The sequence below is a fragment of the Hirundo rustica genome, chromosome 14 (assembly GCF_015227805.2).
Source record: "Hirundo rustica isolate bHirRus1 chromosome 14, bHirRus1.pri.v3, whole genome shotgun sequence".
Lineage (NCBI taxonomy): Eukaryota > Metazoa > Chordata > Aves > Passeriformes > Hirundinidae > Hirundo > Hirundo rustica.
The window spans coordinates 1700678-1724007 of NC_053463.1; the positions used below are offsets into that span (position 1 = coordinate 1700678).

Here is a 23330-nt window from a genome sequence, read left to right on the forward strand (position 1 = left end):
ACACCAGGGAAGATGTTTGTGTGGAAACAACCTGATCTGTTTTATGGAAATAATAATAAAAATAATAAAAAAAAAAGTTACCCCGTGGAGTTTGGGATGTAGAGTTTGCAGTGGAGGGAATTGCCTTCATTCCCAGAGGGTTTCATCAGGGACTCAGGCAGCTGTGATGGGGAATTCAGGAAAATTCAGGAGAGGTCCAGCAGGCAGTGGGACCTGCACTTCCCACTCCTCTACTCCGGCTTTCCCCCAGCTCCTAGCTGCAATATCCCGGAATGCTCAGCCCTGGACAAACCTGAAGAGCAGCAAGAAACTGCACAAGGCAGGAGGTGGCTTTGGCTGTTCCACTTGAGCAGGGCTGGGTTTGGGGATGGAAAGGGGCTATTCTGGCACCTTGGGAGGAAAAACTGCCTCTGGAGCAACCCGGGCTTTGCAGGGAAAGCCTCCAGCCCAGGAGGGATTGGGACTCAGGGTCTCACTGGACCCCTGGGATCCCCACCACCTCCATCCCCTGCCCCAAGCTCTGCATTTCACATCCTGAAGTGCCTCCAGTCCTGGCCATGTGAAGGCAGGGATGGATTTAGGGAGCCTGGAGTGAGACCCCACCTTCCTGCCCTCGTGCCCAGCGCCTTTTCCAGCCCTGCTCTACAGCCCAGCGCAGCGGGAGGGGATGGGACACCCCCATCCTACCCCCACCCCAAAGCCCCGCTCTCTGCCAGCCCCAGACACCGTGGCTGCAGCAGGAAAATCCTCCCCTCGTGTCCCTGTGGGGCAGCAGTGACAGACACCACGTCTGGGGACAACCCAGGGACCGACACCGAAACCAGGCTGGGAAAGGAAAGGAAACACAGAGCATCAAAGGATGTGCAAGACTCCAGTTCACTCTCAGGGGTGCAGAGAGGGCCCCCGTGCCCCGCTACAGCCCCGAGAATCATACAGAGCTGCCATATAGAGGTCTCTCTATGTATATATTTATAGGTATGTATATATTTATAGTGCACTGCATTTAAAACAGCCGGGCCTGCTTCTTCAGCTCGTTCCTCTTCCACAGCGCCAGGCGGTCGAACTCGGCCATGGTCATCCCGAAGATCTGGTAGAATTCCTCCTGGGACAGGTGCCTCTGGGGACAAATGGGAGGCTGGGCCGGAGCTGGGCACCTCCCAGGGGGGCTGAGAGCGTCCCCTGCCCGCTGGGACAATGGGGTGACACGACCCCAGCATCACTCCCTCGGGACAGGGAAAGGACCCGCCTCTCTCCCGCCCCTCTCCTGCCCCTGCCAAAGGCACAGGGGACGCCTCTGCCCGGCCAGGGGGGCGGCAGGAGCGCTGTGACCCTGCCCTGACACTCCTGCGCTCCCGTGGGGATGCTCCTCGCGTGGCCACGAGCCCCACACGCTGCCAGGGCCGCCCCTCTGTGCCCTGACTGTCCCCAGTGAAAAGGGCTCTTCTCACCTCTAACCGAGTCCTGTCCACGTCTTTGGGCAGCTGGTTCCTCCCCCTCGTCTTCACCAGGAGCAGCTCGTAGGGGTAGATCTGCACAGGGGACAGGGACACCACGGGGCAGCCACGAGACACTTGGGGCACGCTTGGGAGCAGAGGGCAAAGCCTCGGGCTGTGTTTAACAGGCTTGGGTGGCACAGCTGACCCCGGGGCTCGGACGGGACGGGGAGAGGTGGGAATTGCTCCCGGGGTGACTCTGATCCACCCTCAGTCTCCGTGGTGGCTCTGGAATAACCTGCTCGCTCTGTAAAAGCAGGAGTGACCCAGGCACGGGTGCGAGCAGGACGCCGGCAGCACAACCTCCCTCGGTTGTGCTCTGCTCCTCGGCCGGGGGACAGCCGCGCTCAGCGCTCAGCGCTCAGCGCTCAGCCCGGCACCGGCAGCGGGGCGGGGGCTCCGTCAGCCCCACGGTGGAGGGGAACAAAGGCAGGGGGCAAAGCTTCCCTCTGGAGAGCCCGGGGACACAGGGACACACGGACACGGGGACACATGGACACAGGGACACAGGGACACAGGGACACAGGGACACAGGGACACATGGACACAGGGACACAGGGACATACGGACACAGGGACACAGGGACACAGGGACACAGGGACACAGGGACACACGGACACAGGGACACAGGGACACAGGGACACAGGGACACAGGGACACCGGGACACAGGGACACACGGACACAGTGACACAGGGACACAGGGACACACGGACACAGGGACACAGGGACACAGGGACACACGGACACACGGACACAGGGACACAGGGACACAGGGACACATGGACACATGGACACATGGACACAGGGACACACGGACACAGGGACACAGGGACACAGGGACACACGGACACAGGGGCACAGGGACACAGGGACACAGGGACACACGGACACAGGGACACACGGACACAGGGACACAGGGACACAGGGACACAGGGACACATGGACACATGGACACACGGACACACGGACACACGGACACAGGGACACAGGGACACAGGGACACAGGGACACAGGGACACAGGGACACATGGACACAGGGACACAGGGACACAGGGACACAGGGACACACGGACACAGGGACACATGGACACAGGGACACACGGACACAGGGACACAGGGACACAGGGACACAGGGACACAGGGACACGGGGACACACGGACACAGGGACACAGGGACACATGGACACAGGGACACAGGGACACACAGACACAGGGACACAGGGACACAGGGACACAGGGACACACAGACACAGGGACACAGGGACACAGGGACACACGGACACAGGGGCACACGGACACAGGGACACAGGGACACAGGGACACAGGGACACACGGACACACGGACACAGGGACACACGGACACACGGACACTCCCACCTCCGGCTGGCGCTCCTTGCAGAGAGCTCTTACCTTGTACTCTGCGGGGAGAGAGGAAAGCGGGACGTGAGGCACACGGGACTGTCACCGCCCTCCCGCCGAGGCTGCGGGGACCCTCCCGTGTCCCCACTGTCCCCACAGCCCCCTCTCCATCCCAGAGCTGCCTGCGGGGGGCTGGCAGCCCCGCTGCACCTCCCCCGGCCCCCCTCACCTCGCATCCCCCAGTTGACGGCGTTGGTGCTGTCGTAGTGGAAGAGCTCGGCGCTGGGAGGCTGCGGGAGGGATGGGGAGAGAGGCGGGGGTCAGGGGGAGGCTCCTCCGGACACTCCGAGTGCCACCTCCCACGTCCCCAGGGGAGGACACCGAGGTCCCCACCCGCCAGAGGTGAGGTGGCACACCCGGAGGCAGGAGCAGAGCCCCCGATCCCAAGCAATCCCTAAATCCCGGGATAAAAATAAGAGCAAAGCTCTCCTGCTGGAAAGCGGCTGTCTGGAAATCGCCCCGCGGGAGTTTCGGGGCAGGCGCTGCCTGGACAGGGCACTCCGCACCCCGGTACGGTCATTTGGGATTGGCACAGGGCAGCAGGGGGGCAGAGAAGGGGGAAACAGGGAATCCAGTTACGGAAAGGGAGCGCCGGGGGCTTGGAGCAGCCTGGGAGAACGGGAATGTCTGGGGGAACGGGAATGCCGGGGAGAATGAGGAATGCCTGGGAGAATGAGGAATGCCTGGGAGAATGAGGAATGCCTGGGAGAGCGGGGAAGGACTGAGGGAATGGGAATGCCTGGGAGAATGGGAATGCCTGGGAGAACGGGAATGCCTGGGGGAACGGGGAATACCTGGGAGAACTGAGATTGCCTGGGAGAACGGGGATTGCCTAGAAGAATGAGGGATGCCTGGGAGGGCGGGGAATGCCTGGGAGAATAAGGAATGCCTGGGAGAATAAGGAATGCCTGGGAGAATAAGGAATGCCTGGGAGAGCCGGGAATGCCTGGCAGCAGCAGGAGGCACTTACCCTGTGCAGCCCGTTCCTCCTGTAGGCAGGAAGGGAGGCCGACTTCGAAATGAGGGGATCTGCGAAGAAGCCACCGAGGGGCATCAGGGAAAAAGCAGGAGTGAGCCCAGGACAGCCCCCACCGGGCCACCCTCTGCCTCTGCCCTCCCAGCTCTGTCTCCTTCCAGCTCCAGCTCATTTCCAGACTGGCTTCCTCCGGTGCTGATATTGCTCTCCCCAAAAATCCCTTCCCTGTGGCTCCCTCCCACCTCGCCCTTCAGACCAACACATCCTCCTCTCTCTGTTTCCCCCGCTCATCCTCTCTGCCCCGCTTCGGCTCCGTCCTAACCCAGGCTTTCAAGGGCTCCTTCTCTGCCTCCCTTCTCCCCTCCCTGGTCCCAGCACCGCCTCCAGCTCGGGCTCTGTGCCGGGGAGGGCTCAGCTCGGGCACTCACCGCTGTCGGCCAGGTAGTGGGTTCGGGGAGCTGCAAGGAGAGCAGAGCCGGCGGTCAGGGAGGGCCAAGCACCCCATGCCATGCAGAACTGCCCGTTCCCAGCCCCACAGACCCTCCCAGGGGCTCCCTGAGCACCCCCAGACAGCTCTGTGAGGGCAGATGTGCCGTGAGGATGGACAGGGGGCTCTGAAGTGTCCCCCGGTGCTCCTGCGGCCCCAAGGGCAGGGCTGGCTGCACTGGGAGCTCTGTGGAGGAGCAGGACAAGAGAGGCAGCCCTGGGGTGCCAGAGGCGCCAGCCCAAAGCTGGTCACAGCAATCCCAGAGTGGCTGTGCTGCCAGATCCCCAAGGGATCCTGCAGCCATCCCATGGGGCACTTCCAGGCTGCCAGAGAACACTGGGCAATGCCCTGTGCCAGCTGGGAATGGATGGGGGGACCGCGTCCATGCCACCTGGGGCACAGGGAATGGATGGGGGGACTGTGCCCATGTCACCTAGGGCACAAGGAACGGATGGAGGGACTGTGCCCATGTCATCTGGGAATGGATGGATGGATGGATGGATGGATGGATGGATGGAGGGACTGTGCCCATGCCACCTGGGGCACAGGGAATGGATGGATGGAGCCCAGCTCCATGCCCAGCACCTCTCCTCGGCCCTTCCCTCACCCCATTCTTCCCTCTCCGCCCCACAGAATTCCCGAGGGGCTGGGGCCGTGCCGGGCGGGGCCGAGGGATGGACGGGGACAGCCTTACAGCCGTTGAGGGAGCCCTCGTAGCCCGCTGTGTGCAGGGCCTCTCTGCTGCTGGCCGAGCTGCGAGGGGGGGTCCAGGGGTCTGCGTAGGAGTTGGACCGAGCCTTCATCTCCTCCCTCAGGATCAGCCTCCCGATTCCACTCTGGATCTGGCGGGGGGAGGAAAAGCCACCTGGCACTCTTCCTTTCCCTGCCCAGCCCTCCCTGGCACATCACAGCATTCCCCGCTGGCATCTCCTGAGGACGAGGCGCTGGCCTGGGGGTGCTCTCCCCGTCCCTCAGAGCCCACGCCAGGGGTGGCCGGGAGGGGACGAATGGCCGAGGGCAGCAGGGACGGTGGTGGCACCTCCTCGGGCGGCAGAGCTGGGCTGAGCCTTGTCCCCAGAGCCAGCTGGGGACAGTTTGGTGCCGGCTCAGTGCCCTGCAGGGCTGGCACTCACCTTGTGCATGCCCCGGTCATACCCATCCTCCTCGCCACCCGACGAGAACCTCCGGGCCCGGGGAGCTGCAAGGAGACACGGGAGGGGTCAGATGGGGTCGAAAGCGGGGGCAGGCAGGGATGTCCCCAACTGTGTGAGGACAGTCAGATCCCAGAGACCCCTTGGGTTTTGGGGTCACCTTGGCAGGTATCTCAGCCCAGCCCCACTGTTGTGTCCAGACCCAAGTCAAAACGGCGTTTGCTCCCGGAAAATCCGGAGGCAGGAATGAACGTGTTTCCCTCTCTCCCAGCCCCGCGGGGATTCGTTACCTTTGGGGGAGCCTTGGAAGGACCAGTACTCCGACTCGGAGTGGTAGTAGGGGTCTGGGGAGTAGGCGGGGCTGTACTTGGATGACTGCGCGATGTCCTCGCTGGTTTTGCTTTTGGTGGCTGCGGAGGGGTCGTCTGCAAAAGGCGCGGGCAGAGCCGGGGTGAGGATCTGCAGAGATCCACCCCAAAAGGAGGCAAACCCCCTCCCCAGCGGCTGCCAGGGGTTTGTGTCTGGGACAGCGCAGGGCAGAGCTGGGGACAGTCAATTTTCCAGCTGCTGACACCTCCTCAAGGGTGCTGAGGCAGACGGTGGGGACAGTGACAAACAGAGGACGTCACTGACGTGGCTGGGAAGGGACCCCACAAGTGCTGCCTCCTGCGCCGTGCTCATCCCAGTCCCAGCAGTGCCACCCTGCTGCCCTGTCCCCAGGAGCCGAGAGAGGGGACGGAGGAAGGTTCAGAGCCGGCAGGGACGGGGCTCTCGGGGCTCCGCCAGGGCAGGGTGGCAGCAGGGCGGGAGCAGAGGGGCTCTGGCAGGGCTTGGTCCTCATGGCAGGGACACACACAGCGCTCAGGCTGGGGACAGAGCCTCAGGGGCACACCGGGGACACTGCTGCTGCAGCAGAGGCCGGGGGAGTCGCAGGGGAAGGAGAGCCAGGGACGGGAGGTGGCAGAGCCATCCCAGCACAGGGGACCCAGCAGGTACTTACAGCAGCAGGAGCAGGCGGCAGCGGGCCGTGGGAATTGGGCAGGAGGGAGAGGAGAGCCCGGGGAGAGAGAGGAGACACAGTTACTGCTCGGGGGGAGCTGCTGTCCCCCCGTGAGCAGAAACAAGCGGGGACGGAGCAAGGCAGCCCTGCTGAGAGGCACCAGACACCGAGAGCCACCAAACAACACCGAGAGGCACCAAACACCGAGAGCCACCAGACACCGAGAGCCACCAAACACCAAGAGCCACCAGACACCGAGAGCCACCAAACAACACTGAGAGCCACCAAACACCAAGAGCCACCAAACACCGAGAGCCACCAGACACCCTCCCCAGCCTGCAACACCCCCAGGCCTGGCTTCCTGCCCTGCTGATATTCCTCTGTTTCATGTTCCACCCAGGACAGGCTGGGATTTTTCCCCAGGGCTGCGTGTGACACCGCAAATTGCTTTTTTCATCCCTTCTCTGAGGCTGCTCTGACTGCCTTCTCCCCTCGGCCACCCCACCAAGGCCCTGCTCCCCCTCCCACAGCCATCCCCGCTGTCACTCCAGCCTTTGCTGCGTCCCTCACCACAGGGACGTGGTCCCAAGTCACACCCGTCCCTCACCGAACCAGAACGGGAGCGGGAGCACCCCACCAAAGGCCAGCTCCCAGACCTTGATGCCTGCCCCGTGTCCCACCCCTGCACACACCGGTCCCCTCCCCGGGGTGACAGGGGACAGGGGCACGGCAGCCAGGCCCTACCGTGGCGCTTGTAGATGGGGGGCTTCCTGTAGATGTTGCTCTCGCCGGCAGCTGGTGGGAGAAGAGACAGAGGAAGGGAAGGAAGAAGGGGGAGAGGGGAGGTCAGTGTGGGCGTGCTGAGAGCTCACAGGACACGGGTCCTGCAGGAGCCACCACCCCCACGCCACGTTTCCATCACACAACCCACGAGCGATCCCGGGAGGGCTCCGGGCCGGCGGCACGGGCACACGGGCACACGGGCACACGGGCACACGGGCACACGGGCACACGGGCCCGGCTGCCCCACGGTGTGACAGGACATGCAGTGAGCGCCCAGCCACAGCATGCAGCGGGCACAGCCGGCAGCGAGGCGCCCGGGGCGAGCTCTCGGGGCTGCCAGAACCGCCTGGGGCGAGCCAACATCAGCCAAAGCCTCTTTCCGCAGCAGAGAGAGAGAAAAGAGCGAGTCGGGAGGGAAAGCGAGCTGGATGGAGCCTGGAGCGGGGAGGGGGCCATCCATAAACCACCGGGCGGCAGCGGGAGGGCAGGGCGGGGATGGGCAGGGCAGGGATGGGAGCGGAGCTGCGGGAGCCTCCGGGTGTCCCCCGGGCATCGGCGATGCCTCGGGCAGGGTGCCACGCTCCTGGGGCGTGGGGAGATGCCAAGAGCCGAGCGGGCGGTGCTCTGGCGGGTCTCTGAGCCCGCTGAGGGGCGATGTGGGCAGCTCTGCCCGCTTCCCGACCCGCTCTTCCCTTCCCTGCCCGCTCCGTCCCCGTGCCCGTGGGCTCTGCGTGGCCGGGAGCGGCTGGTGGCCCTTACCTGGTGGCCCCCTGCAATCCCTGCAGAAGGGGAGCAGGCATCTGGCAAGCCCAGAAGACTCTGGGGGGAGGGAGCGGCGGGCCCTAGGGGGAGTATAAAATAATCATCTGTAGCGGAGGGGTGCGGAAAGGCCGCCGGCAGACACGCTCCGGGCTGGTGACACTCTGGGGGAGGCAGGGGAGGGGACGGGCTCTCCCCAGGGGAAACATCTTCGTGTGGGGAGCGGAGGGAGGGTATGGAAGAGGAGGAGGAGGAGGAGGGATGTTGCAAGGATCGAGCGGACTCCGGGAGGCTCCGGGTGGTGACGGGGGTGTGTGTTGGGGGGGCAGAAGGAGGAGGGTTCGAGCCGTAGGTCCTGTTTATGGATGGCCTCTACCAGGAGGGGTGGATCCTGCTGCCAGCTGGCTCTAGGCATGCGACACAGCGGGGACGGCACATGCGGGCATGCCACGGACACGGCGCTACCCCGGCAGCGGGGACGCTCCGGAGCCTACCTGGGATGTGGAAATGCTTGGGCGCTTGGTATGAGGTTGGAGTGGAGGACCTCACATCTAACTGGCTATAGTAGGGGGAGCTGCGCCCGCTCTCGGTGCCTACGCGGGGCCGAGCAGAAGCAGCCGTGAGCGACCGAGAGAGAGAACAAGAGGCAGAAGAAAATGGGTGTTAAACGCAGCGGTGTTAGAGCAGCGGGGGCGGGCCCGTGTGAGGCGGGGGGTGACGGGGACGTGCGCCGGGCAGTGATGGAGCGGGGGGAGATCTCCCGCATCTCCCGAGGATGCGGAGGAAAGCCCGCAGCGGCGCCGGCCCGGGGCAGCGCTGCCGGGAAAGCCGAGCGTGCTGCAGAGGCAGAGGAGCCCTTGGCGGTGCGGCGGGGCTCTGGGTGAGCTCGGGGTGTCCCGGTCCTTCCCCTGCGGCTCCGGAGGACGGGACACACGCACGCCCCGCTGCCCTGCCGTGCTCCGGGCTGTGCGTGCGCGCAAGGAGCTCCCCGGGCACAAGCGCTCTCCTGCACGCCCCTCCCAGAGCCACCGACGCGGCTGAGGGGTCTCCACCAGAGCTGGAGGTCACCTGCCTCCCACCCCATCCTCTAAGAGCCTCAGCTCACTCCCGAGCAGCAAATTCCCCCGGGCTTCTCCTTGCGGCTCGCAAGGCTTTGGAGAACTGGAGGATGCTCAGGGCCGGGCACTGCCGCCGCCGTGGGCCAGGCCGAGCCTCCTGCTGCTGGCCAGGCGAGAAATCCCCGAGGGATTTTCGTGCTCCTGTCTCCACGTGGTGCCGTGAGCCCAGCTCAGCCCGGGCTGCCGCCGAAGTGCTCACCTGAGCGGTAGAAGTGGTGCGGGGACCTGGGGATGGTGGGGGACATGCCCTGGCGGCTGTAGGTGGGGGAGTCGATGTAGCCGGGGCTGGAGGCTCGTCTCTGCCGCATGTCAAAGCTCTCGTAGATGTCCTGGGGGCGGGGAAGGCGCGGAGAGCCTGGGGTTAGAGCTGGCAGCAGGTGTCCCCTGGCTCGGTGTGCGACGCTGGGCCGTGTCTGTGTCCTCTGGAGGTGTCCCCAGCCCGCCCCGCCTCCCCTCTGCCAGGCCACAGGCAGCAAACCCCAGGCTTTGGGGCCGGGTGGCAGCGTCCAGGCAGAGCTTTTGTGCCCGGGCATTGTCCCCTTCCCTGGGACTCGTTCCCAGTTACTGGCGCCTCCCTCCGCGGGGCAGAAGCTGCACCCTGGGGTCGCTCTGCTCTCTTTGGGGCCTGAAGGAACAACAGCCCCCACACCTCCCCACACCCTGGGGCAGCCAACAGCCCGCGGGGACGATCAGCAGAGCCCCTGGCAGAGGGACAGCGTGTGGCAGCAGCAGGGGACAGACCCCGTGTGCCCACAGGGGCATTACCTGTGAGTATGGGGAGAGGGTCCCCAGGGACTGGAGGCAGCAGGAGGCAAAGTGAGGAGGAAAAAAAGAGAGAGAGAGAGAGAGAGAGAGAGAGAGACAGCACACGGTTAAGAAGAGCAGTGACAGACTGGGGTCCCACAGCAGCTCGCTTTCCCCGTGTTACCGGGCGCTGAGGGGGACTGGTGGCACACGTGGAGCTGAACTGGGGCAGGACACTGGGCAGGGAGCTCCAGGCAGGAGGAATCAGCAGCTCAGAGACCTCTGTGCAGAGGGGGAGGCACAGAGGGCCACGGCCACGCTGCCTGCAGGACACCAGGCTTGTGACAAAGCCTTGGCACGGGCGTGCAGGAGACGCTGCTGCCAAATCCTCCCCCGGCACCGCTTCGGGGTGTGAGCTGCTCAGAGCCTCCTCTTCTTCGGCGGGCTCCCTGAACTCAGGCTGTGAGTTCACACGGCAGCACAGGACAGCGCCGTGCCTGAGCATCCCCTGCACCGCCCTGCGGGAATGCACTGCCCCAGCCCCTTCCCCGGCTGCAGGGCCAGCACCCAGCCGGGCAGCCCTGCTCCGGAGGAGCTCCGGAGGTGCTCCAGAGGTGCTCCAGAGGTGCTGTGCTGCCTGGGCTGCAGGATTGCCTGCCAGGGGCCCGGCTCAGGGCAGCGAGGGGAGAATTCCCTGCCCGTCACTCCTCTCACACGGTGCTCTCTGTCCCTGCACACACCCTAAGGTCGCTGGGATCTTTCTGACTCCACAGCAGCAGCACTTTACCTCCACCGCAGACCCTCCCTCTCCTCTGGGAGAGGCCCTGCCCCGCTCCTGCCTCCCTGCACTGTTGCCAGTGGCACGAACAAACCCCCGTGGAGCTGTCCCCCGAAGTGGGGCCCGTTCCTGCACATCCCTCAGGGGATTTCTGCCCCCTCGGTACCTCCCCATAGCTATATCTCTCCAGCGTCTCATCCGACGTGTATCTGTGATAGGGCTCGTAGGAAATGAGGTCAGGACGCTGCACTTCATAGATGGCTTTAATCTTGGGAAGAGCTGCCAGGTCTTTGTAATTAAGGATCTCATTATCCACTTTAGCCTAGGGAGAGGGAGAGACAGAGGCGGAGAGACGGAAAGGAAGAGGAGGAGAGAAGGGAAGGGAGGCTGGAGCGCACAGCACGGGGCAGGCAGAGCCCACTGTCACCCCAGCAGCAGGGACAGGCAAGAGGAGAGGCCAGAGGGGCGGCAGTGGGAGGGCAGAGGAGCTGGCAGGGCAGGGCTGTGCCCCTCCGGGTGCTCCTGAGCTGTGCCATGGCCCTGGTGGCACAGCCTGCTGCTCTGGGGGGGTGGGACCCATCCCTGCTGTCCCCAAACTCTGTCCTTGTCCCACCCCTGGGGCCCTGGGCGAGGGGCAGGGCTGGACTTACGCAGATGACGCGGTTTGGGGAGCCGATGCTGGAGCCAGGGGGGGAGATGGAGGTTTCCGACGTCCTTCTGTGCTGTGGAGGCACAAAGAGGGAGGGAGGTGAGAGCCTGGCAAGGAGAGACCCCTGAGCAGGAAAATCCTTGGTTTGGGGGTCGGATTTCCCTTTCACAGCCTCAGCCACGGTGGCCCGTCCGTCCCCTGGAAGCCACGCCGGGTTTGGGCGCTGCCGGAACAGCTCGGTTCCAGCAGGGACTGCAGGACAAGGGAACCCGGGACGTGCCACCTCCCGAGATGCCCCTCAGCCTGCTGCCTACCTTCAGCTTCTTCTCTGCTCTGGCTGCCTGCTTGCAGATGGGGTGCCACACTTCAGAGCCTGCAAGGCGGCAAAGGGACAGAGTTTCAGCCCCGCACACGCTCACCCGCCCTGCCAGGGTCAGCCAGGGCCCCCTGCCACGTCCCTGCCACGTCCCTGCCACCTCCAGCAGTGCCACGGCAGCCTGCAGGGCAGTGGGGACCCTGTGTGCCTGTGATAAGGAATGGAGCAGCTCCGGAGCACTGAGGGCAGGGGCCAAACCTCAGCTTGGACAGTGAGCTTGGGTGGATTTGGGGTGGCCCAAGAAGTTCCTGCTGGTTAAACCGGGGTGCTGCTGGGCTTGGGGCATCACAACACCTCCATCCCTTGGGCTGGAGTGAGCAGAGCTCTGTGCGTGTCACAGCCTTTAGGGACAAATCCAGGGCTGCAAACCAGACCAAGCCAAGGGGACTGAAGCAAAGGCAGCCAGCACACTCACAGTTAAATCTCGGACTTGCTCTTCCAATTTGCTGGCTTTGTGCTCCAAGGCACAGTCAGGGAGGGGGTGCTTGGGCTCCTCGCTGGAGTCCTCGGGGCCCAGGTGTGCCGGGAGACAAGAAGTTCCCATCTCAGCGGCAGGAAGGGATTCATGGGGGCAGTGATTTGAGCACACAGAGCAGCGGAGAGGGGAATCTCGGGCACTGCCGCACACACACCCCGAGAAGCCGAACGCCGTGCTGCCCCCAGCCCTGCTGGTCCCAGCCCTACCTGTCAGGTACATCTCCTCTCCCTCTGTGAACATCTGGTGGCAGCGCACACATCTGGCACAGGTGGGGTGGTAGTGCTTCCCTCCTGCCTGCACGGGCGAGCAGAGAGCAGCCCCTGAGCCGTGGGGACACGGGGACCTGCCCCCGTCCCCGAGTGACCCCGCCAGCCCTCGCTGCGGTGACAGTGACCAGGGGATGGTGTCTGGGGTGGCATTGGAGACCCCCACTGCCCATGGAGGAAACCAGAGAGAGAGCTCAGTCCCTGCTTCCAACCTGCAGACCAGGAACCCTCTGCTCTCCTTGGAATGTTCAAGCAGAGCCAGGATGTCCCAAAGCGCCAGGGACGGTGTCCCTGCAGAGCTGACGCTCTGGGAACGGCCAGGACCCTCTGCAGCCGGGCTTTGCTCCAGTTCTTCCCCCACGGATGTGTGCCGGCACAGGGATGCGCTCAGGGGACGGCTGGGGGGACGCGTGGGGACACCCAGAGCCGGGCACGGCTCAGCGCTGATGCTCCCACACCTCCGGCTCCATCGTTGCTTCCCGAGCCCCAGCGATCCAAAGTCTGGCGTCGTCTCCCGGTCTCCCACCCTCCGGGGAAGGTGACAGAGCTGCTGCACGGAGCCGCGGCCCCCGGAGGTGGAGGGCGGCACCCTCCCACGCGTCCCCAGGGCGCGTCCGTGTCGCACGGCCGGCGCTCACCTCCAGGACGCGGCCGCTGATGTAGCGGTCACAGGTCTCGCACTTGATGCCGAACTGGGCGTGGTAGTCGGACTCGCAGTAGGGGATGCCATCCCTTGGGAGAGGGACAGGAGCGGGGAGCGGCGGGTGAGCCCCTCGCCGCAGCCCCGGCCCCGGGGCCAGCCCGGCGATGCCGCAGGGCGGCGGCACTCACTTGCTGATGTACTCGCCGGTGAGGATGATCCCGCACGTTTGGCACTTGAAGCAGCTGACGTGCCACTGCTTCTCCAGGGCCAGCAGGGACTGGCCCTGCTTGATCTCCTCCTTGCAGCCGGCGCACTCTGGGGGGACAGGAGGGGACGTGGGACACGGCGGGGACACCCGCAGCGGCCGGGACAGCCCCGCTGTGTGACCGGGCACTCCTCCCCTCGCACCCCGGGGACAGCCCTACCCAGGAGGACTTTTCCGGGGATGGCGCTGTAACAAACCCCCTGCTCCTGGGGCAGCCTCGTGGGGATCGTTTCCCTATGGAAATCAGTCACCTCTGCTTGTCCCCAGCACTGGAGCCAGGAGGAAAACTGGGACCTCTGAGGTACTGCTGGGACCCAGCCACGGCACAGAGCTTGGTCTCCTCGGAGTGAGGAGTCTGAGCCTCCAGGACAGTTGGACAGCAGGAAAAAAAGAAAAAAAAAAACAAAAACAAACAAACAAACAAACAAAAAAAACCAACACCTTATTTAAAAGAGTGATCGGGCACTGGAATCCAGGACATCAGGAAAAAATTCTTGTTTGAAAAAGTGATTGGGCACTGGAATCCAGGACATCAGGAAAAAATTCTTATTTGAAAAAGTGATCGGGCACTGGAATCCAGGACATCAGGAAAAAATTCTTATTTGAAAAAGTGATCGGGCACTGGAGTCCAGGACACTAGGAAAAAAATCTTATTTGCAAGAGTGATTGGGCACTGGAATCCAGGACATCAGGAAAAAAATCTTATTTGCAAGAGTGATTGGGCACTGGAATCCAGGACATCAGGAAAAAAATCTTATTTGCAAGAGTGATTGGGCACTGGAGTCCAGGACATCAGGAAAAAATTCTTATTTGAAAAAGTGATCGGGCACTGGAATCCAGGACATCAGGAAAAAAAATCTTATCTGAAAAAGTGATTGGGCACTGGAGTCCAGGACATCAGGAAAAGATTCTTATCTGGAAGAGTGACTGGGCGCTGGAATCGCCTGCCCAGGGAGGTGCTGGAGTCACCGTCCCTGGATGTGTTTAAAAGCTCCCGGACGTGGCGCTCAGTGCCGTGGTTTGGTTGGTGAGGAGCTGTTGGGTCACAGGTCGGACTTGATGATCTCAAAGGTCTTTTCCAGCCTGGCTCACGATTCTGTGCTGGGTTGAGGGAGGGCCCCGCCGCCCTGGCAGGTGCCCAAGGGTGGGAAGTGTCCGGCAGAGGAAGGGCTGTGCTGTCCGGCCGCCGCGTCCGGCCCCGCTGCGCTGTTTACCGGCCTCCCTTCCTTCCCTGCTCCCCCCGGCTCCGGCGGGGCTGCCAGCAGGAAGCACATGCTCCTCGGACCCCTGACCTTGACTCCTCCTTGTCCTCTCCTCCCCTGGGCAGCCTGGAGGGGGGCTTTCTTTAACCCCCTCCCTGCCACGGGGGAAAGCGGGAGCAAGGCTGCTCATCCCGTGCCAAATCCCGCTCGACTAAGATTTCTAACTCCTGGAAAAAAGCGGGGTGTGTCCCCTCATTCATCTCCTGCTTGGTTTGGGGTTGTTTGCAGGGCTGGGGCTGCAGGGAGAGGTTCCTTCCCCAGGGAATGCCCCGGCGGCCCGCACGGCTCCCCTGCCACCCTGATGGTGACATCGCCAGGGCCACCGGGGCGGTGAGGGACACGGGCGGGTGGGACACGGGCTCCGGCTGCCTGCAGCCGCCGTGAATAAGGCGTGGTGTCCTCAGGTAAGCCCGCTGCAGGGCCGGGAAGGGGATGGGGAGGGAGAGGAAGGCGGGAGGAAGGCAGAGCCCGGCTCTGGGCAGCTCCGGGAGCTCACGGAGGAAGATGGGGGAATTGCTGTCCTTTGGCTCAGTCCAACCCTGCCACGGTCTCTGGATCGAGGGCAGCTTGGGGGGCTCACAGGGGGCCCATCAGCACCAACCCTGCCACCAGCAGTGCCACCATGGTGACTGGGTGACACGGGTGACAAGGGTGACAAGGGTGACAAGGGTGACAAGGGTGACAAGGGTGACACCCAGCCCTGGCTGCAGCACTCTGCGTCAGGCACGGACCTCCGTGGCAGGAGGGGAAGCTCCTCCCAACCTGGGGTCAAAAGCAAGGCCAAGCACACCCAAAAGAGCGTGTCCATGTCTCCAGCTGACTTTTAGGGGTTCCCTGGGGTGAGGGGATGAGCAGAAAACCCCTCAGTGCTTGCAGAGCCAGCCAGGATCGCCCGTGCTGTGAAAGCCCCAGGAGCGTTCCTGGGGCAGCCATCTGGACACAAAGCAGCTGACTCTGATCAAACCCAGCTCCAGAACCTCCCCAGGAGCTCAGGCAGCGCCTGCCAGCGTGGTGGCACCTGCCCAGGTGACAAACAGCCCGGGGGAGTTTCCAAAACCAGCGGTGAGCTGGGTGGAGCCAGCGCTGCCCCGTGCCTCCCCCCAAAGCTCTGCAGGCACCCCGAAACCTGGCCTGCCACCCTCTCCAGGGGCACGGGGTCCCTCTCTTTGCACCCACCGCAGGACCGCAGTCGACTTACGGCTGGGCCCGTGGATCTTGATGGGCTTGGTGCTGAGGAGGGCCTGGGAGCAGTTTTGGCAGACGCAGTCCTTGCCGCTGAACGTCACCTTGTCTCCGATGGGGAACGGCTTCCTGCGGCCACGGAGAGGTGGGGAGGGGTCAGCTGCTCATCTCCCCCCACACGGGGAGCTCCTCCTTTCCCGGGGCCGGCAGGGAGCTCCGGGCGAGGGTCCCTCCAGGGGGGTCACCCCGCCTCGGGGCCGGCTCGCACTCACCTGCAGGTGCTGCAGACAAAGCACTTGGGGTGGTAGGTCCTGCCCAGGGCCGAGATCACCTCGCCGGTGATGAAGTCCCCGCAGCTGTCACAGCGGGTCCCGTAGAGCTGCTGGTAGTCGTGCGTGCAGATGTACTCCTGGTTCTTGAAGAAGAAGCCCGACTGGGCCAGGTCGCAGCCGCACACTGGGGGAAAGAACACTTGGCCGTCACGGGGTCCCCGAGCCGCCTCTCCAGCCTCCTGCTGGTACCTCCGAGGGTTTCCCTTTCCCCGCCGAGCTCTGGGGCCTCCCCCGGCTCCACAAGATGTCAGTGTTGGGCTGTGGGATGGGGCCGCTCCCACCGGGAATCCCACAGCCGGGAGGGAACCCCGCACTGCAGCGCTGCTGCGCCACGCGCGAAGGGCTTGGCACGGCCTGGGCATCGCCCCCTGGACCTGCTGCGCCCGCCTGGGGCTCGGCCCCTCCGTTTGGCACCCCGGTGGTGCCAGCGAGATGGGGACAGGGCTGGAAAAGGGCGGGGAGCGCCCTAGGGACAGCTGGGGAGAGGTATTGTCCCTGTCCCTTGGACACGGCTGCAGCCTCTTGTGATGAGCCACCCCCAGTGCCCGGGCACGGAGCCGTGCCCTGATGGGAACAGCTCCCGGGAACGCCGGGCTTGGAGCTCTCCCTGCTTGTTTTTCCATCGGTGTCCAGCCCAGCCTCGCTCCCTTCCCTGCTGGGGAAGTGTGGGTGGTGCACAGCCCATCGCAGGAATCCAGGGAGACGCGGCCAGCCCCGGCCTCGGCATCCTCTCCCTCCCTGCTGCGGCTTCTCCAGCCGGAGGGAGCTGGGGAGCAGCAGAGCCTGGCAGCGGAGCGGCCCAGGGCGCTGCTGGGCACGGTGCCCATCCCCTGTGCTGCAGGGTGACAGCGTGGAGCGGGGGCTGAGCCCCTGCTGGCACAGCCCACCTTGGTCTCTGCTTTGTCCTCCAGCCCCCTCTGCGTCCCTGCAGCCGTGGGGCAGCCCCGGGTGACAGGGCACAGCCGGACCCGCTGCTGCAGGGCCCCTGGGGCAGCGATGCTGTGGATGCGCTGTGGAGCATCCCTTGGCCGAGCTGCTCCCCGGAGCCGGGGGCACCCAGCAGGGGGATTTGGGTCTCCCACACACCCTGCCAGCAGCTCGGGGACAGGGAGGCGAGCACAGCATCAAACGAGGCTGCTCTGTGCCCTGTTTGCTGAGGGAACAGCACGTCCCGTGGTGCCACTCCTGTGCCAGCTCCCGGGGACGCACCAGGGACAGGCGGTGGGGCTGGAGCCCGGCAGAGGCGGCAGGAGGTGAGAGCAGCGAGGGAAGGTGAGACAGGAGGATTTCCTCTCATTATTTATTCCCTTTCACTTGGAAATCGGGCCGTGAGCTCTGCCAGGCTCTCCCTGCCGCCGCCCGGGCCCTTTGAAGCCGGCTGAGCTCTTTGTCTGGATGCTGGGCTCCTGCTGGATGCTCCTGGCCCAGCTGGGACAGCGCAGGATGCTCGGCACGGCGCCCTGCAGCTGCAAATCAGCCCGGAGGGCATCCCGGGACAGATCCCCCCTTCCCAAAAACGGGGGGCTGCCCACCCCGCGGGGGACAGGGCTGCAGCAGGGTGGGGACAGCAAGTGTCACCTCCAGCCAAACGCTCTGTTCCCCGGCAAGGAGCAAAGCGTGGCCATGGGGCTGGGGATGATGCTCAGCACAGGGAGCTTGGAAGACCAAAGGCCTTTAAAAAGGCCTGGAATTGGGAATTTTACAGCCTGCAGAAGCTGGTTGAGAGCAGCTGCTCCAATAAAGGAGCTGAGGAGCCCTTCAGCAGCAGCAGCAGCAGCAGCAGCTCTGCACCACGAGCTTTACAGCCCTGCAGCTCTCCCTCCTCTGGCGCTCCAGGAGGATCCAAACCTCTCTGCTCCACTCCTGCCAGCCCTGGGGGGCACCCAGTCCCAGCTGCACGCCACGGGCAGGTGGCAGGGAGGTGTCACCCAGCCCCAGCTCTGCCGGGAGCTGCTCTGCGCCTCTCCCCACCTCGCTGCCTCTCAGCCGGGCTGGTCGTGCCTCCTCCCCCTCCTCCTCCTCCTCCTCCTGCTCTGGGAGCAGCTGAAGGACACGGTGACGGGCACGTTTGGGACCTGCACGCTGCTCCAGGGCAGTGACATTGGACACCCCATCACCCAGGGGCTCTGCCTGCCCTGTGCCCCCCCAGGCGTGTGACCACGCCTCAGTGGCCCGGGTGGGTCTGTCCCCAGCCTTTTGCTCTGCCCCCAGGGCCGTGGGGCAGCCTGGCCACCGGCTTCCTGGGGGTGCTCGTCCTACCTTGGCAGGTGAAGCAGCGGATGTGGAAGTGGTTGCTCTGCACGCGCACCACCTCGCCCTTGCAGGTGTCCCCGCAGCGGTAGCACTGGATGGCAGAGGAGCTGCTCCCGGGGCTGTAGGGGTTCTGCTGGTAGGGAACTGCTGGCAGAAAGGAGGGAGAGCAGAAGGAGACAGGGGAAAGGTGTGTTAGGATCTGGGCTGTGGCCACGGGACGTCGGGCCAGCACGAGGGCAGGGGACAGCACCCAGGGACTCTGAGATGGGAGCACAGCCCTCTCTGGGTTTGGGATTTCCCTGCCCCACAAAAGAGGATCACGGATCTGCGGTGCCAAGCTCTGTCCCTGCACGGACAACCAGGTCGCAGCGCCATCCCAGAGCTCCCCAGATGCCCTCCTGTCCCCAGAGCAGGGCAGGAGGACCCTGCAGGGAGCAGCCCTCAGCGCTGTGCTCAGCCCTGCTGGCTGCTGACCCTCTCCAGGACAGCCCAGCCAGCTCCGAGTTGGCAGCAGCACGGGAAGGAACTGAAGGTTTTTTGGAGCTTCCACTTGTTTGCTGAGGAACTGGAGGAAGAAGTCGTTTGTCAAGGAGCTTTCAAACATCACAGCAATCGAGTGCTTGGGCCCTGGTGGGGCTGTCACCTCCTCAGCAAGGAGCAGCAGCCCAGTCCCACGGCTCCTTCCGGAGCGGCCCCGCCGTGCCTGGAGGTTCTGGAAGGAGCTGGGGGCTGCAGGGGAGGGCAGGGCAAGAGCTGAATTCCTCCTGCAGCATTCAGTGCTGGGATTCAGCTCCGCTCTGGAACGCCGCACAGGCGCTGCCCAGGTCCGGGGTAGAACCGCCCTGCTCCGGCTGCCTCAAGGCAATTCCCAAAGACACGGAGAGAAGAGAGCAGCTCCTGCTGCCCCACCTGGGAGCGCCTGGGCCGTGCAGGGGCTCCAGCCGCGCTGACACCACGCCAGCCACTGCGGGGTTTGTTTGCTGTGAGGTTTCCGAGAGGGAGTCACAGCCTGGGCAAGTCGAGCAGCAAAAAGGAGATTTCAGCGGGGCAGATCTTCTGACCCGGCGCTGAACTGCATTCCCAGGAACAAGAGAAGCAGCTGATTGAAAGCCAGCCTGTGAAGGCCCTCCAGAGCAGGGGAGAAGGGGCACAGGACAGAGGAGATCACTCATCCTCGCTCACCGAGGGGCAGATCAAGTGACAGGGAACAGAAACAGCCCATAATGGCTTCAAAAGCCGAGCAAGAGAAGTCAAAATGACATTGAGACCGTGTCACAGCCAAATCCCATTCCCTGTGCCAAGGGCCCAGCGCTGCTTCCCCCCGGGAAATGGGCTGAACCTGGAGCTCCATCCCTGGAGCTGCTGGGAAGGGGCTGCCAGGGGAGCCCCGAGTGCTCCCTGCGGAGCTCAGACCCCAGCCTGGGGTTCCCAGAGCTGCTGGGCCTTCCCTTCCCTGCAAGCCAAGAGCTCTCACAGGCACCTGAGGCACCGAAGGACACCAAGTGCCAGCAGGGTGACAAAATGGGAGTCAGGCCTGGAGCTAGCCCAGCACAGACTAATTAGTCTAGACCTTAATCACTCCGAGGTCCCCGAAAAAATGAAGGGAGCAGGGAACCCCTGCCCAAGGGACACCAGCGCTGGGAACAGGAATCCAGCACCTCCCGTGATGGGTACTGGTGGTAATGGGTGCCCAGGAGCTCTGCAGCTGCCTGAGGGGACCAAGAGGATTTCCCAAGGCTGGGATAAACCAGGGATCTTCTCTGCAGGGGTGTCCAGCAGAGCAAGAGTTACAGAGCTGAAACTTCCTCCCACGCACCCACTGCTCACACCCTGGCCCAGAACGAAGCCAAGCCCTGGGACACAGCCACGGAAATCCACAAAGCTGGTAGAGGAAAGCAGGACAGGGGCAGGGTGGGGGAAAGCCAGGAATTCATCCACGCTTTAACATGCACAATAAAGAACGGGGGAAGACAAATAATAATAAATAATAATAATAATCTGTGTCAGAACACGCAGGCATCACTTAGCGCTGGTCTCCAGGGAAAAACTTCCTGGTGTCCATAGCAACGCATCGCCAAGCCCTTGCTTGGTCTGATGGGAGAGAGGCAGAGGAAAAAGAGCTGAGGATGGGAAAGATGCTTTCAGCTGTGCTGCAGCACGGGCAGAGCTGGGTCTGACCCGTCGGTGCTGGCTGTGCCCGTGGGGACGGGTCAGGACCCCGCTCCTCCGCCCTCCCGCTGCATTCAGCGCTACCCAAAGCTCCCTGCTTCGCGCTTAACCTCCGGCCCTGGCTGGAATTTTGTCCGGGAACATTGCCGCATTGTTGTGCCTGTGTTCCAGGCAGCAGCTGCCCGCCTCGTGGCCCCGTGCAGGAAGTATTACACATCCCACAGCCCCGAGCACAGGGCCAGCTGAGCGGGGCAAAGCTCATTACACCCAAATAATCCCCTAATAATGTAAGTAGCATTAGCGGCCCGGCAGGCCGGGATGCAGCAGGCGCGGGGAGGGGGTGGGAGCCGCCCGAGGAACGCCGCAATCTGCCCCCGGTTTGCTCGGAACAATCCCCGCGTTCGTGCTCCGCTCCCAGCGCTCCCAGCGCTCCCAGTGCCCCCAGTGCCCGGCTCCCGCGGGGCTGTGCCCGTGTCCTGACGGGCTGCGGGTGCAGCCGGGCAGGGAAATGCCGTGGGGCCGCGTGGGCACTCGACAGATTTCCCGGTGATCCGGATTAAGGTGGCACCTCCGGGCGGGGATGGCAGCCCCGGGTCGGGCAGTGCGCAGCCAGGGTGTGACCCGGGCAGGGGACCGTGTCTGCGCACAGCCCCCGGACGGTCCCCGGCGCCGCGCACAGCAGCTGCGTCCCCCAGGAGGGCGCAGGGAGCCCGAGCTCACAGCCTGCAGTTCCCCCTGTGCATCCATCCCTGCTCTGCAGGTCAACGACCTCGTCTTGTTTTCCTGCGCTCTTCCTGCTCCGGGTCCAGCCCTCCACCGGGCAGCAGCAGGACGGGGAAATGCTGAACCTCTGGGACGCTCTGAGCACTTCGGGAGGGGAGGGAAAACGGGATGATCCCCAGCTGCCTTGGAGGGTTTGCTGCTCGCCACCAACACAAACAGCGGGGCACTGCTGGAGCCCCGGAGGTGGAGAACTTCAGCCCGAGGGGGCTCAGAACCAGCTCCACCAGCAGCTTGTGCTCCCCCAGGCAGCCCCATACCCCACAGAGAACCAGGAGCAGCTTTCCACCAGCACCCAGAGGCATTTTTAAATATTCATCCACCATTCCTCACTGGGCCCAGAGCAGGTGACGCTCTTTCCCCTCCCATTCCCCTCTTCCAGCCCGATGACCCTCCAGGAAGGAGCTGCCAGGGAGGAGCTGCTCCAGGTGGGGTTTGGATCGTTCTCCACAGGCAACTGGAAATTCCCACTCAGCCCTGCTGCCAGTGTGTTCATCACACAGCATCTCCACAGGAAGACGGGCATGCCTGGCTTAATTAACTGCCAGTAATTAATATTTGCACAGTGCTGGGGGAGCCACGGGTGAAGGGGACTGTGGAAAAGCAAAGCATTCACCCTGGAATGGATGCGGAGAGGCAGAGCCACCACGGGAAACTGAGAGATGGCAGCAAGGGGGTGCCAGCATGGGATCCTGGAATGTGCAGGGAGATGTGGGTGTCACTGGGATGGATCCAGCCCCTGGAATGTGCAGGGAGATGTGGGTGTCACTGGGATGGATCCAGCCCCTGGAATGTGCAGGGAGATGTGGGTGTCACTGGGATGGATCCAGCCCCCTGGAATGTGCAGGGAGATGTGGGTGTCACTGGGATGGATGCACCCCCTGGAATGTGCAGGGAGATGTGGGTGTCACTGGGATGGATCCAGCCCCCCTGGAATGTGCAGGGAGATGTGGGTGTCACTGGGATGGATCCAGCCCCCCTGGAATGTGCAGGGAGATGTGGGTGTCACTGGGATGGATGCACCCCCTGGAATGTGCAGGGAGATGTGGGTGTCACTGGGATGGATCCAGCCCCTGGAATGTGCAGGGAGATGTGGGTGTCACTGGGATGGATCCAGCTCCCCTGGAATGTGCAGGGAGATGTGGGTGTCACTGGGATGGATCCAGCCCCTGGAATGTGCAGGGAGATGTGGGTGTCACTGGGATGGATCCAGCTCCCCTGGAATGTGCAGGGAGATGTGGGTGTCACTGGGATGGATCCAGCCCCTGGAATGTGCAGGGAGATGTGGGTGTCACTGGGATGGATCCAGCCCCTGGAATGTGCAGGGAGATGTGGGTGTCACTGGGATGGATCCAGCCCCCCTGGAATGTGCAGGGAGATGTGGGTGTCACTGGGATGGATCCAGCCCCCCTGGAATGTGCAGGGAGATGTGGGTGTCACTGGGATGGGTGCACCCCCTGGAATGTGCAGGGAGATGTGGGTGTCACTGGGATGGATCCAGCCCCTGGAATGTGCAGGGAGATGTGGGTGTCACTGGGATGGATCCAGCCCCTGGAATGTGCAGGGAGATGTGGGTGTCACTGGGATGGATCCAGCCCCTGGAATGTGCAGGGAGATGTGGGTGTCACTGGGATGGATCCAGCCCCCAGAATGTGCAGGGAGATGTGGGTGTCACTGGGATGGATCCAGCCCCCCTGGAATGTGCAGGGAGATGTGGGTGTCACTGGGATGGATCCAGCCCCTGGAATGGGCAGGGAGATGTGGGTGTCACTGGGATTGACCCACCCCCTGGAATGTGCAGGGAGATGTGGGTGTCACTGGGATGGATCCAGCCCCTGGAATGCTGGATGTCAGCTGGAGCAGTGCAGATGATGCTGGCAGGAATCTTCACATCTCCATGGGGCCGGACTCCTTTCCAGCAGCTCCCCACTGCTCCTCACTGCTCCCCACTGCTTCCCACTGCTCC

The 23330-nt window shown here is 63.7% G+C and overlaps 1 protein-coding gene across 6 annotated transcripts in view; it reads right to left on the reverse strand.

Annotated features, from left to right (window-relative positions):
- Window positions 1–946: 946 nt before the first annotated feature.
- ABLIM3 (actin binding LIM protein family member 3) overlaps window positions 947–23330 on the reverse strand; it is a 46261-nt gene continuing 23877 nt past the window's right edge. The window contains exons 2-23 of one of the 6 annotated variants that reach the window (XM_058422505.1): window positions 18422–18562; window positions 16103–16286; window positions 15847–15959; window positions 13310–13436; window positions 13117–13210; window positions 12419–12506; window positions 11673–11731; window positions 11360–11431; window positions 10876–11031; window positions 9953–9982; window positions 9387–9516; window positions 8564–8662; window positions 7272–7322; window positions 5818–5952; window positions 5510–5574; window positions 5071–5218; window positions 4318–4347; window positions 3884–3942; window positions 3083–3143; window positions 2905–2912; window positions 1449–1529; window positions 947–1117 (exon numbers count right to left, since the gene is read on the reverse strand). In XM_058422505.1, the coding sequence (XP_058278488.1) occupies window positions 1004–1117; window positions 1449–1529; window positions 2905–2912; window positions 3083–3143; window positions 3884–3942; window positions 4318–4347; window positions 5071–5218; window positions 5510–5574; window positions 5818–5952; window positions 7272–7322; window positions 8564–8662; window positions 9387–9516; window positions 9953–9982; window positions 10876–11031; window positions 11360–11431; window positions 11673–11731; window positions 12419–12506; window positions 13117–13210; window positions 13310–13436; window positions 15847–15959; window positions 16103–16286; window positions 18422–18562 (2045 nt within the window). In that variant the 3' untranslated portion in view covers window positions 947–1003. Of the gene's footprint in view, window positions 1118–1448; window positions 2913–3082; window positions 3144–3883; window positions 3943–4317; window positions 4348–5070; window positions 5219–5509; window positions 5575–5817; window positions 5953–7271; window positions 7323–8563; window positions 8663–9386; window positions 9517–9952; window positions 9983–10875; window positions 11032–11359; window positions 11432–11672; window positions 11732–12418; window positions 12507–13116; window positions 13211–13309; window positions 13437–15846; window positions 15960–16102; window positions 16287–18421; window positions 18563–23330 lie in introns of all 6 variants that reach the window. The other 5 variants (XR_009208326.1, XR_009208325.1, XR_009208327.1 and 2 more) reach the window with 5 other exon arrangements.